Source organism: Typha angustifolia, chromosome 5 (genome assembly GCF_048772165.1).
Source record: "Typha angustifolia cultivar Huaian chromosome 5, ASM4877216v1, whole genome shotgun sequence".
Taxonomy (NCBI): Eukaryota; Viridiplantae; Streptophyta; class Magnoliopsida; order Poales; family Typhaceae; genus Typha; species Typha angustifolia.
Genome location: NC_133243.1, coordinates 7,042,696 through 7,058,434, shown reverse-complemented (window position 1 = coordinate 7,058,434; position 15,739 = coordinate 7,042,696). Strand labels below are relative to the sequence as shown.

General features: G+C 39.5%; 2 protein-coding genes across 2 annotated transcripts; one reads left to right on the top strand and one right to left on the bottom strand.

Moving 5' to 3' along the window:
* The first annotated feature begins 885 nt into the window (after window positions 1–885).
* On the top strand, window positions 886–2,332 carry LOC140760242 (serine/threonine-protein kinase-like protein At1g28390). Its single transcript, XM_073097110.1, has one exon. The coding sequence runs from the start codon at window positions 1,200–1,202 to the stop codon at window positions 2,160–2,162; it is 963 nt and encodes a 320-aa protein (XP_072953211.1). The 5' UTR covers window positions 886–1,199; the 3' UTR covers window positions 2,163–2,332.
* Window positions 2,333–6,790: 4,458 nt separating this feature from the next.
* On the bottom strand, window positions 6,791–9,223 carry LOC140760317 (cyclin-D3-1-like). The gene is made up of 6 exons (XM_073097239.1): window positions 8,684–9,223; window positions 8,321–8,407; window positions 8,091–8,189; window positions 7,800–8,001; window positions 7,583–7,704; window positions 6,791–7,471 (listed from the first exon to the last, which is right to left on the bottom strand). Exons 1-6 carry the CDS (start codon window positions 8,981–8,983, stop codon window positions 7,250–7,252), a joined length of 1,032 nt encoding a protein of 343 aa, XP_072953340.1. The 5' UTR covers window positions 8,984–9,223; the 3' UTR covers window positions 6,791–7,249.
* Between the last annotated feature and the right edge of the window lie 6,516 nt (window positions 9,224–15,739).

Sequence of the window (15,739 nt, the reverse complement as noted above, 5' to 3'; positions counted from 1 at the left end):
CTATTTGCTTTAAGTTTAGAGACTTTTTCTGAATGGTTCAGAAAATTTTAAATTAGTTCAGTATCAATTTTTTTTATATCTAATTAATTTTTTTTAATTAAGATTAAGAAAATAAAAATAACTAATAAAGTCTGGAGCTTAACCCTAAATTGAACTCTAAAAATGGCGACATGTCTTAATTAGGACTAAATAAGAAGAATATATCATAATAAGCTCAAAATGGCATTAGCTTATCGTAAGACGGATTGAGCTCATCTTGATTAAAACTCAACTCAAGCTCGCTCTTATGGTAAGGTACTCACTCGAACTTAATATATATATATATATAACAAAATGATAATAGTAATTCATAAGCACCGGCTATCATTAAATAGCTTTTATCGGAGAATCAACTACCCAATGAACCCAGGCAGGTGCCAGCTAATCTAATAGTGGGGATTAAAGCTCCTGTAGCAATTAATATGAATCACTGGATATAATAGCAAGTCTCTGATTCAATGGAGCAGCCAATGTACATCTCCTCTACTAGGAATGACTTTGCCTGGAGGTGAGACAAAGTCATCTGGGGTTGGATAAAGATAGCAGCTTGGAATTTGAGAGGAGGACCATTTTGTAGGTCTCTCTTCGTTTGGTCCTTTTCTGCCAGAAAAAAACCCGTCACTGGTTGCAACACACTGTGCCAGGTCGTACACTTATCTAGTACTGGAGATTGCGGATAACTATCGTTTTACTGCAGAAGATTGCCTTCTTGACTACTTCCACTTTCCCATTCTCCTTGTAAGGCTTAGAAGGTCTCGCACTCAGCCATCACAGTCGCAGAGTTGACAACTGCTCAAATAAAATCCTTTAAGCTACGTTACAGGGGGTCTTTCTAAGATTATCTATGTATTATTAATAGAACAGAAAGTAGGCAAACTAATAATCTTACTCTGTCCTGTAGTAAATTATAGTCATCAAAATATTTCTTATAGAATCTATTACTAGTTAGATGGTTAAGAAGCATCAAAGAGGAAGAGTTCAGCAAATTCGAGCAAGTGGCAACCTCCACATGGAAAGGAAATGATCCATCCCCATCCACGCCACCCGAGCACGGCAGGCAGCTCACCGTGTCCCACTCCCCGACTCTCCCACTTCCCCAGAGACGATATGCATCTCTCCCCCTCTTCCACTTTCCCGTAACCCACCACTTTCCCCCGCTCATGGCCCCAAACAACCCCCTCCGCACATTCTCCGCAGCCGAGCTCTCCGCCGCCACCTCCGACTTTTCTCCCTCCTCCCTCCTTGGCCGCGGCAGCCACTCCTCCGTCCACCTCGCCGTCCTTGACTCCGGCCGCCTCCTCGCCGCCGCCAAGCTCCCCTCGCCCTCCTCCTCCCCTTCCATCTCCGCCCACGAGATCTCCCTCCTCTCCTCCCTCCCCCGCACCCCTTTCCTCGTCAACCTCCTCGGCGCCTCCTCCTCCATCGCCGTCGTCGATCTCATGCCCCTCGGCTCCCTCCACCTCCACCTGCACCAATCCCCTCCAATCCCCTTCCGCCGCCGCCTCTCCCTCGCCCTCCGCGCCGCCATGGCCGTCGATTCCCTCCACCGACTCGGGATCGCGCATCGCGATCTCAAACCCTCGAATATCCTCCTCGACGCGCGCGGCCGCCCGCGCATCGCCGACTTCGGCCTCGCCGCGAGGCTGACGGACGACGCCGCCGACCTCCCTCCGCCTGCCGGGACCTTAGGTTACCTCGATCCGGGCTACGTGAAACCGAGCGATCTATCGACCAAGACGGATGTGTACAGCTTTGGGGTTATCCTATTCGAGATCTTATCGGGGCGGAGGGGATTAGACGTGGAGTACAGCCCTCCGGCGCTGGTGGAGTGGGCAGCGCCGCTCGTCGTTGCTGGGAAATTTGAGGAGATTTGGGAGAAGGGAGCGGAGCCGGGCAAGGGGAGGGAGGAGGAGGCGGCGAGAATGGTGGCGGAGGTGGCGGCGAGGTGCGTGAGGGAGGAGGCGGGGGCGAGGCCGGAGCTGGATGAGGTGGTGAGGTGCCTACGAGAGGCGAGGAAGAGGGCGAGGTCGCGGGCGGCGGCGGCAGCGGAGGCGTGGAGGAGGGTGGGGAAGTGGGTGCGTGGGTTGGCGGGGAATAGGAAGGTGTCTGACGTGGCCCCGTGATTAAGGAGCGATTTGTGCACTTGAGCTGGATGGGGAATTTGATTGGTTTATTAATTAGGACAAATTAATTAATTAATTACGAATTGCTTGTTTCTCCTAAACCATTAACCCTGTGTATACTAATATGAACAGTCCGTGTTCATTAGTAATGCAAATTTAAATTTTCTTTTCCGTTATCTCTATCATTAGAATATTCTACACGGTAAAATTAAAATTGTATACATACCTCAATTAGGATAGGATGGCAATAAATCTTCAACCGATCAGCCTGTAACAGTTTCCTACACCCAGTTTTGTTCGGAATCCACTCCTCAAGAGCCGCATCCGCGAGTTAGTTAGCGGAAAGCGCGGCAAATGATAACGTAAACGTGGAACGGTGCATGCGAACCGGGAACAGCGTTACGGCTGGGAAAACCACGACCCTGCGCGTACAACCGTCCGATACATATCCTACGGCCGGGATTAAGGAGATGCGGTTTAAAAGCACATGCAAGGATATAGTGGAGATGGAGGAGAGAGATAGCAGAGGTCTGTTAAACGAGGAGGAGCTGCCTTCTCTGAGAAGCTTGTACAATAGGAAGGCGGCTCTGAGTAGGCAACTAAACCTAAGATGGATGCAGAGGGCGCGGCAAAGGTGGGTTAAAGACGGCGATCAAAATACCAAATACTTCCAACTCCTGGCCACTCGAAGAAACCAGATCTCCGGAGTGTTTGATTCCACGGGCATCTGGGTGCAAGAGCAGGAGGAGGTAGAAAGGCAGTTCTCGGCCTTCTATAAGGAGCTATGGGATGTGGATGCCATCAACCATTCTACGGTAACTTGGCCTGAACTGTTTTATCTGCGGAAGAAGCTCAGCGGCTAGAAGGCCAGGTGTCCCGAGAGGAGATCAAGGCTGCATTGTGGAGCCTCCTCGCGGGAAAACACCAGGACCGGACGGTTTGCAAGTGGAGGTGTACATCACTTTTGGGATGCTATGGGAGAAAGCTTAGGCGATTAAGCGGTTCTTCACTGCGGCTGCCCTACCCAGACGGTGGGGTCAGACCTTCATCACGCTCATCCCCAAAGTTGATTGCAGGAGTTCAGACCCATATCGCTCTGCAATGTGGCTTACAAGATAATAGCCAAGATCCTTGTCGGTAGGCTTAAACCTCTGCGAAGCTGGTAGGAATGGAGCAGGCGGCCTTTGTGGCCGGACGAAGTATTGTCGATAACACGCTGGCGGCCCAAGAGATGGCACACTCGATGTGCTCAGACAAGAGGTCACCTCCGGTGAAAAAGCTGGATATGGAGAAGGCCTACGACAGGGTGAAATGGGAGGCTGTCATGGAGACCATGGCGCGTATGGGCTTCCCGGTGGCAAGAAGATGGATATGGGCCTGTATCTCGTCTCCTATACGCGATCCTGATTAATGGCAAACAAACTGAGTGGATTCAGCCGCACAGAGGTCTAAGACAAGGTGATCCCTTATCGCCCTACTTATTCATATTGGTATCCCAGATACTGTCTGGGTTAATCAATCAGATGTGCGGATATCCCACCTTCTGTATGCGGATGATCTGCTGATTACTGCACAGGCCACGTCGGGTAATGCGGACTGCATCCTTGAATGCCTTAGTCACTACGAGGCCATCTCCAATCAACGGGTGAACTTAGAAGTCGGCGCTGTATCTGCCTACCTGGTTGCAAGATACTCAGCGCCAGGATAAGTGGTAAACTCGGACTCCTGTGTGCGTCACTTCCCTTCCTCTACCTGGGGGTGCTCATCTCTGGCAATCGAGTTAAGGTCAGGGAGCACCAATTCCTGATCGAGCGGGTAGACAGGAAGCTGGCGAACTGGAAGAAAAGTGTGTTGTCGATGGCAGGCCGCTGTACGCTCACCAATGCCACTCTACTAGCAATTCCGACGTACTGGCTAGGAAGCATCTGGCTTCCAGACTCGGTGCTGGACTCAATAACAAAGAGGGCTAGGTCTTCCTATGGGATAAGGCCAACGGTCGAGGAATGCACCTGGTTAGCTGGGAGACGGTGAGCAAACCTAAAGAGGAGGGTGGCTTGGCGATTAGAGACCTTCGGAAGGCCAGGACTGCTCACCTAGGCAAGCTAGCGCTGAAGGTCTTGAACCAAGAGGAGGTGCCATGGATAAGACTGCTAATTGCTAAATATGGACAGCTGAAGCCTTGGAACAGGTTTGAAGGGCGACAGGTTTCATGGCTGTGGAGGGCGATCAATGGTGTGGCTAGAAGTCTGAAAATGGGATTCAGTATTATCCGCGAAGCCAAGGAAGAATTGGCTTTCGACATCCTGTCGTTCCAAGCAGGGTGCGCTCTGAAGATAAGTGGATTTGGTGGCCTCATCCGATGGGTACGCCTACAGTGAAGTCGATCTACTCCTTCATCAGTCCAGCAGTGGTGGAATGGAAGGTGATATGGAGACCCAGGTAGCGCCTAGGGTCAGAACCTTCCTATACCTCTCTGAATCTAAGACTGGCAAGGCTCCTATGTGTATGACCGATCGATAAGGGCAAGCTTTGCGTGGGACCTAGTATTGAAGCCATCTAATTGTCAGCTCAAGACTGCTTCACTAATTAGTTATTATACGGGATAAATGGGCAGTAATTATCCACCCTCTATTTAAGAAGTTTGCAAGCATTTCTATCTCTATCTCCATCTCTACTTGTAGAGAAAAAGAGAAGTTGGTATAAGATTCTGGGAATGTTTCCCACAGGCTTTCTTGAACGATGAACCTGTCATGGGGTTGGGTTGGATATATTCTTTTGTCTATCTTCTATCTTGAGTTATTCTGAAGATGGAAGAGTGGACAACGAAAGGATACTCACCAACTTACTTGTTGATGGTTCGAGAAAGTCCTGAGGAAAACATAGCAAATCTTTTTGTAGGTGGTTTTACCATTTTAAATGGCTTCATTTTCTAAGCTAAGTTTTTATTTCCTCTATTCTTCTTTTTCGCAGTAGATAGTTACGTGGAACGAAGTCGATGTTGATATCAGCCCACCTTTGGCCCAAATATTTGGCCTTCTCATAGACTTTCTTGTATCATACGTGTTACACTCTGTTACGTTTACTGTGTCTTCTCAGACACACAAGTGAAGTTTTGTCAAATATTCACATACAATATATAGAAAAATAATGCAAATTGGTATAAGAAATTGTGACTACTTGCATGCAAAAGCCATTAAAACTTCAAATTTCCCGCCAAGATTTAATATAGAAGATGACAAAGTATCCAGTAGCTCCACAAAGAATCCATGATCCATATTAATATATACCCAGAATCTGCAACCCAACAGTTATCTCGCCGATCTATTTACGTTAACCTGGTCCACCAGCTCATCCACGCAATAATTGAACCCCTCTATCGTACGATTGCATCACCCATCTTGAGTCAGCTTTCTTGGTATCAGCTACACTAATTACAAACTTACACCTTCATGATGAGTCCTTGTCCTCGAGAGTACTAAGACAAAAATACCTGGGCTAATTTGCTTTATTACTGCATCTCAGAAAACTCGATAATAGTATGTCTCCTCTTCTCTTCCAACCTAACAATTTGGATAAGACTTTGTTCCATGGTGCAGGTTTCACACTGATCAGTTACTTGTTTCTCTACTATTTCTACAGTATATTAGACGTGCAAGTAGACACGTTCAGAGTTCCAACCCACATAAATTCTCATTCCGGTAACTGTCCTGCCCTCCAGTGCTTTAAAACTCAATTTTAAGAGACATAGTAGTCAAGGAGTTCAACGAGTTACTCAAGTTCCTTCCCACTCCATTCCAGTATACAAATTACTTCCTCTTGCCCCCAAAAGATGCAACATTTTGAAAGTAGCTTGAGTGACAAAGACTAGTCATTGTGTGGATAAAAATTGAGACTAGCCCTTTGTCAAAAAAAGAGAGATTACAGACAGCAAAGTGAAAGAAGTTCAAATATATTTCATCTGCCCATGCCAATCCTTGGCATGCCATCCCTTGCCCATGAACCAAGATGTGACTAATGTAGCTAGATAAATAAAAATTCATAGTGAATCTAAACATACATAAGTGTGTAGGCATGTGCATCCCTGTGGATCTCAGTCAGTCAGTACCTTAGCAGCCAGTATCTATGGGTTATAAAATAAATTTAGATGCATTAAAAATCATCACATGCACTTACACTGCAAAGTTTAACTGACTTTTAATGCAAGTTTATATGTAAGTACTTTAATTAGGGCTTGCAAGATTAGATCTTAGGAGTTAGGATGTACTTAAATCGGCAGGAAGAATTCCTCTCATCCTTTTCTAAGCATCCCAGTGGTGACTAGAGTAGAACAGAAACTTCCAAGATCTGGTGGCTTTCCAGTTTCCACCTACTAATTAAGTAATTGGTTTCGTTTTCATCTTTGATGGTTTTATATGTCTACTTCCCAAGATCTCTCCTTACTTGGTCCTTATTTTATGTTCATAGGGAAGCAAATCCCAGAGTCTAAGCAGACAGGCAGTCAAACAATACGATGCAAGACACAAGATATACAACAAATAAACAGCAAATGCACTGAAATAATGTTTAAGAATTAAAACCTTTATTAAGGAAATCCTTCTCCTCCTCTTTTTTTTGGGGGGGGGGGGGGGGGGGGGGTTTTCATGCCATTTTTTGTTTTTTTCCCTTTTTTTTTTAAAATCCTCAGATGGTCACCTTTCATCCTTAAGGCACCTCTTCTCCTAAAAGTTCTTTCACAAGAAAGAAATGGAAACAACACATGCAATGAACTTATCTCTACAGCCTTCATCCATCTCCATATCTCCTCTCATTATCTTCATTCTCTAACCTGATGCTTTCTCCCTTCACATTGTTTGATTATTCGACATCATGCACAGCTGCTTTACTCATCAAAATGAATGAGTAGCTGATTGCCACACATCTATTTTTTCCTTTTTCCTGTCAGCTTTTTCTTTTTTTTTTCTTTTGGAAATATACCTGGCCACACCAAAACCCCCACTAACCAAAACAAACTGACTTGTCTGAAAGTACCAGAAACTCTCAAAGGGTTAGGTGACCAGTACACAAAGCCTCTTGCATTATAAGATCAATTATCTGCTTATTCTCCTCCTTTTACTAGCAGGAGAAATCTGATAACATGTTCCATGTGACCCAACAGTTATATCATCACTGTTGTAGCTCAGGCATGCAGCATCTAACACCCCAATTGGGCTCTGAGGCACAGAAGAACTGGATGGACTAGCAGATCTAAGTAGCTTGCTCTCCGTCATCAACAAGTCTTGAATCATTTTGTAACACCGTAACACTCTCTCCTGCAGAACAAATCATAATCCCAGGCCAAATTAGACAATCAAACAGGAAATTGGCAGAAAGAATGTACATGAAGTTAGTAAATAGACAGAATCACATAACTATGTGTATACCTTTTTTACATGGATGCAACTAGTTACAGCCATCTCGACTTCTACCATTTGGAGTTCTTCCAGCACTGTGAGAGCAACAGCTGCAGCAATTTCCGAAGGTCTGAAAGCCAAGAAATCAGTTCCTGCAGTTCGATAAGTTTTAGCCGTTGAATTCAGTCCACCCGTATCGAGTAACAACCAGAGAGACTCATATTTCAACTGTGAACAAGATATCTACCTCTAGCAATGGTCAAGATGAGTTCTGCAGATTGCGATAGAGATAGCTTGGATGGCGCATTCCCGTCATTGAACACATGAAGAAAGTAATCTATAAAAGAGAAAGGTGTCACAGCTTGCATCCTCCATTTGAGGGTGCTAAGTACAAGGAGCTCCATCCTTTGTATAGTCCTAGCTTCGAACACATGTTTAGGCTCACCCACCTATCAAACACAAATTAGAGACATAAATTTAGAACAAACTCAAATTTAAAAGTACAAATAAGGGAAAAGAACCAATGATTCTTCCTCACCTGCAAATCTAGTGATAGAGGAACTTCAGTTTCTTCCATCTTGGCGGCTAAAGATAAACAAGCCACTGATAACAGTTGTGTCATCCAAGTTTTGCCTTGCTGGAATCACAAGGAAATAAAAGATTAGAGGATAGAAACAAGTAAATAAGAGACTAGGTACTCTCTAATTTTGCATGACTAAGTGTTTATACATATAAAAGAAGGAATCAACAACTTATCAGGGTTCTTACAGGAAGCTCATACGCAGAGAGGAATCTGTCCAAGTAATTTACAGCTAAATAGGCACTCAGAGGTCCAAAACTGTAATGGGCATGAGCCTGTACAAATAAACCACACAAATGAGTACGGGAGCAAAAAGAAAAATAAAAAGGCAGAGCAGCATAAACAACGTATTACAGTAGATCAATCAAGAGATAAGGGAATGGAGCAGAGAAAGGAAGTCATCTTTCTCTATATATGCATTAATAAATAAACCATCAAACTATTGAAGGCTCACATTGCAAAGTATAGAATCATTAGAAACATAGAAAACCATCAAACAAAGACTAAAAGAATCAAATTTGAAGTGAGATGTCCAAGAAATAAGAAGACACCTTCCACATCCAATCGATGGCATCTCTTCTAATGGAAACGTCCAAGGCCCCAGTCGTCAATCTCTCACCGTAGTCATTCCCGGGCATATGCTCGGCTTCTTTCTCAAGCAAGAGCACCAAGCACTCGTCCGACTGTAGGGGGAAACCCATCAAGAAATCCCCGTAAAAACCACTCCTTTTCCCAAGAACCCAACTTTCTCCATGGCCATCCTCCTCCTCCTCCTCATCAAAACCCAAGATGCTATCGTTGTCCTCTGCGCAGAGGAGAACATAGGCAGCGCAGTCGTAGCTAGGAGCCATTCCTTCTCTAATAGACAATGTCTCTACACAAGGATGGCGATTGGTTCCTATGGAAAGATGGGCTTTTTAATTCTTCGCCTCCACCTCTTCCTCCTCCCTCAGAAGGGACTCCTCCTCATAGAGAGTTGGGTATAAAGGAGGTCCTCCTTGTTCTTATGCTGCAGCGGAGGAGAGGGGAAGGAAGAGGTGAGGGGGGTTACAGTGCTCACTGTTGTATAGAGAGGAAAGAGGGGTTTTGTAGGGAAGTGGATGGGGGACAGTATTATGGAGAAGTGAAAGGAGAAGGGGTGGAGAAAATGACAGTGAAAAAATTAGGGACAAACACAAAGTGAGGGAGGAAAAAAAAAAAAAGAGGATAAAAAAGGAAAAGAAAAGAAAAGGTTGAATCAGAATAATAATAAAAAAATGGTTGCTTGTGCTCTCCCAGAAAGGAGGGTATTTTGGTCTCTTTACTACTCTTCTGGTCCTTCGAGGATAATGCTGATTACCAAATGATGACATGATAATTGTAGATTGGAACGGGGGATTTGTGGGGTTGATCATGCGGTTGTACATTCATATGATCTACAGAGATGCTTGTTACCATAATTTATTATGATAATTATTACAAGAAGAAATGTTGGGTTATCATACTTACGTTGAAAAAATAAATCATTTGACCAGAGTTAAGATTAGAGTCCAGAATTAAAAAAAAATGTACATAATTTTATTTTAAAAAATGAACTCATAAATACAAGAGGCAAGTGTTACTCTCGCACTATGTACCCAATCTAACTTACTGTCAGCACGCTTGATACTTTAGAATTACGGAAAAGAAGAAAGTGTTTAGTAACAGGCTGTACAGGAACAGGGGTAATTATGTCATTTGAGCAACTTGGACGGGCATAAGATACAGGGGACTGTGCAGTCAAAAGAAGCTCCATACGAGGGAGGAGTGAGAAAGAAACGCTCCTTTTGCGCAAGGACCTTTGAAAAGAGAGAGAAAGAGAGAGAGAGTAAAGGGCATTTCTGGAAAAGAACATGCTAAGGACTGTCCAATAAGGGAAGGGATCTGGTATTCTTACTCTTTTTGTGGGGCTCCGTGCAAAAACTCCCATCTTTCCTTCTAATTATTACTCTAAAAACTTTGGCCTCTTCTTTTGGGTATGTTGATATTACCACCAAAGCTATATATAGCAAATTGCTAATATAACTCTACTTTGTTCCTTTTCTACTCTAAAATCTCTATTATAAATTTTTAGTTTTAATCTTGTAAAAGAATTAAAAAATTGATCATCTTGTACTTTTCGATTTTGATCGATGAGTTTCCGCTTTAGTTTTTTTTGTCGGGTATCCAAAAAAAAAAAGAATTTAATTTGTTTCTGAAAAGGATCTTGTACAGTAAATTAGAAACCCTAATTCGAAAGTGAATGTACAAGGGTTATAAACCCTAACTAGGTAGGTGGTACTCTTTTATGTAACATCTAAGCTTGTGAATCAAAGGCAAAGGAGTACAATCCAATTATCATGCAGCTCTCACCTTATGAATGCAATGTTGCTATTAGGTACTTATCAATGTGCCCCAATTGAAAACATCTGGGGTTCATTTCTAAGCTGGCTCAGGATTAGATTTTTCTTCTTCTTAGATTCTAATAAGTTTATGCTTATAAATTCAGGTTTCTCTCTTCTAATTAAAAAAGCCGAAACTCTCGGTGATTTCTTTTTAACATAGATGAAAACATTGAAATTTTTTAAGTATTTTAATAATGCTGAAACTTGTAGCATTTGTTAATCTACATTTGTGCTTGGTATTTAAAAACAATTTTTTTCTTAAAATAATATGAAATAACAAAAAATGTCATTCATCATCATATAATGGTCCAACAATGGACTGAGCAAAATGTACAATATTTTGCATAATTGAATATATGGACCCCCTCCCCTCTTCTTTCCTATGTAATTTCTTGGTTCCTTCTTTTTCTCCTGGGAATCTAGTTAACTAAAATTTAGAACATTAATAATTGAAATATTGTATTGTTCTGGCCTTGATTGCTTAACTAAATCCTGTTCATTTGTTTTTATTTCTTAAGAAACAGGAGATTTTTAGACAGTCGACAACAATTCATATAAAAATGAGCGATAATTTAGAGGGTCTAAATTTATTATACATTTTAAATTATAAAAAAGTAGCTTTGGAGTGTTTTTCAACTAATATAAATATAAAAAAAAGGACAGTGTATAAATAGAATTTCCCACAAAACAAGGGTGTAAATTAGAAATAGTGATGGTCCAAGAAGCCTGATTGTGACCATCTGCAGGTGAAAATGACTCGTCCCATTGGATGTTCCCCTCTTCATACACCAAAAGCCAAAATTTTAAGATGATTTGATTTGATTTCATCTCTCTCTCAATCTCTATCCATCTCTCTCTAGTTGTTATTCCTCCTTCAAGTAGGCTTATCATTTTGTCATCTTCTTTCTTGAAACAATGTCCCTGGACTCAACTACTCTATCATTGTTATTGGCCCCATTTCCCTTGGATCAAGAGAATTTTAATCTAATTAGTGCCCAAAAGAAAAAAAAAAAAAAAACAACTTCGTTACCTATCAAATTGATAATAATTCAAAGCATTTAACCTCGCTGTTCTCACTAATATGATTGTGCTTAGAAAGAGATTAATACTATAATTATGATGATACCCAGTAGCTCTAATCCTTAATTAGGCTGCTGCTGCTGTTGTAATGAGTATCTTCGCGGGTTCTGGAACGTCAGTAAATGACACCGAGGAACCTTGAAAAATGAATCGAATTTTGTAAAGTTAAATAGTGATTAACAAACAAAGAGAAAGAAAAGAATGATGGTAAAATAAGATTGAAGGACAAATGGAACGTCTGAAGCATGAGCTGGTCTTCGTACACCTCCTGCCCCAGATAAAAGAAAATATTCTGGCTGTCTTTGCCGTAACATTCATTAATTCATGTAGCTGTTCATCCAACGATCCCTGTTACATTCTATGTATTAAGTTGTTATTATCTGGGCCATTTTGTTTGCTTAGTAATTATTCAATTTTAGGGCTAATATTTTTTAGCAAGCTATCAAGTCAGATTATATTCTTATAGGAGTGATTAAGTCTTAAATTTAAAACACAGGGAGATGGTTAAATTGGAATTTACCAAGTAGTTTAATTACCGGGAGCAAACTATGAGATCCAATCTTAAAAACACCACTGCAAAAAGGAATTTGTGATTATTCCTTAATCATGTGGTTAAGATCAGGGAATTGTGATTATTCCTTAATCATGTGGTTAAGCTCAGCTTTTTCCTTAATATTTTTTTCGCTGTCTTCCATGTAAAATAGTTTTGTCTGTTCCATTCTGGCAAAGAGTTGTTGTTCTTTGTGTTGTTTGATAGTGCACTAAAACATTCTTTTTAGTTCAGATTTGAACTGTTATGTACATTAGTAATATAGATGACAAATTAGGTTGCCAGTCCTTCTTAATTCAATCTATTACAGTGTCATCTCCTATGTTTAATCTCATTTCTTAGTGGTAAATTCATACTCTTATTCATATACTCAACACTCAAATTAAGAAAGCTATTAGATATAATTTTAGGATAACTCTAGCTGATAGATCTTCAATTTCTGTTCAAATTACAGGTGTTTGATATAATACAAGAGAGATTTAACTAAGTGAACTTTCTAAACTAAATTATTTTTAATTCAAAGATAGATGTAACTGAAAAAAAGGTGATAATTTGAGGGTAAATATAATTAACCTTAATCTCAAAGAGCATGTGCCTTGTTGTCATCTCTACAGGAAGATTGGAAACCAAAGTTTATTACAAGATGTTCTTATGCACATATTTATATATGAATATGATTAATTGGTCTTATCCTATATATATATATATATATTGACACCTTATCCTACTTACCAAAATGTACATATACTATATAGTATATACCATGTTGATCAAAGGGACCACCCACAAATTCTGGGTATGCTATAAATGCCATTGTGTGCTTACTCGCCCGGTCCAATATGAATAATAATAATAATAATAATAGAAAGGAGCCTGGACTCACTACTAAATTAATTGCACTATCCTACAAGATTACACTTAGGCAGAATAATTTTTTTAAAAAAATTATAAATAATATCCTATATTTTTTTAAGGAAAATAAATTTTATAGATTTACTTTCACTATTACAAAAAAACTCCATTAGAATTAGAGATCAAAAACTTTAGAAGAGATGATAAGAACCCCCATCAATGATAACCCGTGATTCTACTTCGATTAGCAAGTCTATTGCTCAGTTTGCCACTCTAAATATATAGTTAATTATATAATTTTTAAAATTACTAGTTAAAAAGTTGATGTCGTCGATTAAACCAAACCGCTAATCGATTGGGCATGTTTAGAGATTCCTTCGTATAGTTGACGAGGATAAGGAAATCAAACTTTATAAGGAGATGTTTGGGACGTCTTTGTCTTTCGAAAATAATTTTAGATTCGATGATTTTGTGCTTAGATAATATTTTACCTATTCTCACAGTGTTAATTAAAAATATCAAATAATTTTATTCTTAATTTTTTTGCTATTAGGTGCCCTAAAGTTAATCATGATGTGATACTCATGTATTATCTTTTAAAAGAAAATACTAATAGATAATTAATGGAAGAAATATTTCAGAATTTTCTTTAGTTATGAGAGGGCCAAATTTTTAAATGAGGATGGGCAGGAGTGTTAGGTGTCATTATATTTATTCTCTCTTTGATAATTTTACAATAGGTTAAATATTTTAGTTTTCCTTCAAGAGACTGTCAGATTAGAAACCCATGCTGAAAAAAAATAATACAACCAATTGGATGAGTTCAGGAGGTTGGTTTAATTTATTCAGTTCAGCCAAACCATTCACATATGAACAGTTAAACTGAGGTGGTCAATCGAGCCATTGAGCAGTACTTACGGTGCTTTGTTAAAGAGATGCCAAAATGATGATTGGAGTTTTACCGTAGGCGGAGTGATCTTACAATACCGTCTACCGCAATAGTGTATTGGCACGACTCCATTCAAGGTGGTGTATGGGTGCACGGCTCCAACATTACGCATTTTTGATCCAATAGCATCTGCAGATCGGACGGAGGTGCACTTAGTTTTGATGGATATAGATGTCATATTGAGAAGTTTAAGCGGAGACTTTCAAATTTAAAACTTCATAATTTCTCTTTCTACAATAGGGAAAAAAATAATAATAATACAACCAATTGGATGAGGTCAGGAGGTTGGTTTCCAGGGTTAGCTATCTACATAATGATAAAGTTTTAGAATTAATTATTAATTAACATCAACTGCTTTGTTTTAATTCACTTAAACCACTAGATCTAATCCATTTACTTTGTAGTAATTGCGAGGTTGGCGAGCTTCGAGATTACTATTTTCTAAAAAGACTTGACTCTGATATCATATTAGTCAACTAGTATAAATAATATATATATATATATTATTTTCTAGTATAAGCTCCCTATGTATTCCTTCTCATTCTCCAATCTCCTCTCACTTTATACCCCTAAATTATTTAATTTAATAATAAACCAAAAATACCAATTTGCCCCTAAGAGGACAAATCCAATCTACTAACGGGTATTTTAGTCATTTGATATAAATTATTATCAATCCTCGATATAATTTCACTATTCTATATATGTTACTTTAATATTAATTTTATATCGTATTAAATATAATAATAATTTTTTATACTAGTATACAATTAAATATTAGAATAGCTATGCTGATATTATCTCTCTTCTTCTAGTAAAAAAATATTGAATTTTTTAAAAATTAATTTTATTCTTAGAATAAGTTCTATACTAATATAAGTATGCTACTTTTTAATATTAATATAGGAGAGAGCTTATTCTAGTATAATTAATATGGCACAAAATTAAAATAATAGTTTTACATATGACTAAATAGCAGAGAGAGTAATAATATTTAGTTAAAGTAATAATAATGAATAAATAATTAATTATTACATAAAAAAAATAGGAGAGAGAATTAGATATTATTATAGTATTAAGATAAATAATTCTTTACCAGGGCCACAGTTCTTTTAGTGTGAATAGTTCATAATATCCACATACATACATACATACATACATACATAGCTAGATTTAGAGATGGGTGTCTAAGTTGTAGGCGATCGAAAGCACATGCGCGACCACATCGATGCCTCGTAGAGCATGAGCATGAGCATGAATATGCATGCATGCATCCAGAACATCCGCCATAGCTTCCGGCGTCGATGGCCACAATCCTCGTAGAGCTCACCGTGTCATTAATTTATATCCATTTCTATTTCTCTAATTGTCGACTAAATTACGTTATTAATTAAAGGCAAGACCTAGATCCATCTCCTTAATCTAAGACCTTTGTATGAGCCAAAAGTGCTTAAGTTGTTTACTAATTAATGTTGGTCAAGCCGGTTCCAACTCCCTAATCCTTCGTCACATGGAAGAACCATCGTTAAAAAAGTAATTAGTATAAGTCTTACCTCTTGTATATATTTTATGTATAAGGAAATACAAGTAGGATCTTTAATATGGAGAGTTTATAATTACGAGCTTGTTATTTAGTATGATGGTAAGATTTATGTTATTAACTCAAATATACTTAACCTTCCTCTGGTATTCTCTGAACTAATTTTTTTTTTACTTCAAAAACTCTATATGATAATTAAAAAAAATTAAAAAAATATGTGTGAAAAATAGTGAT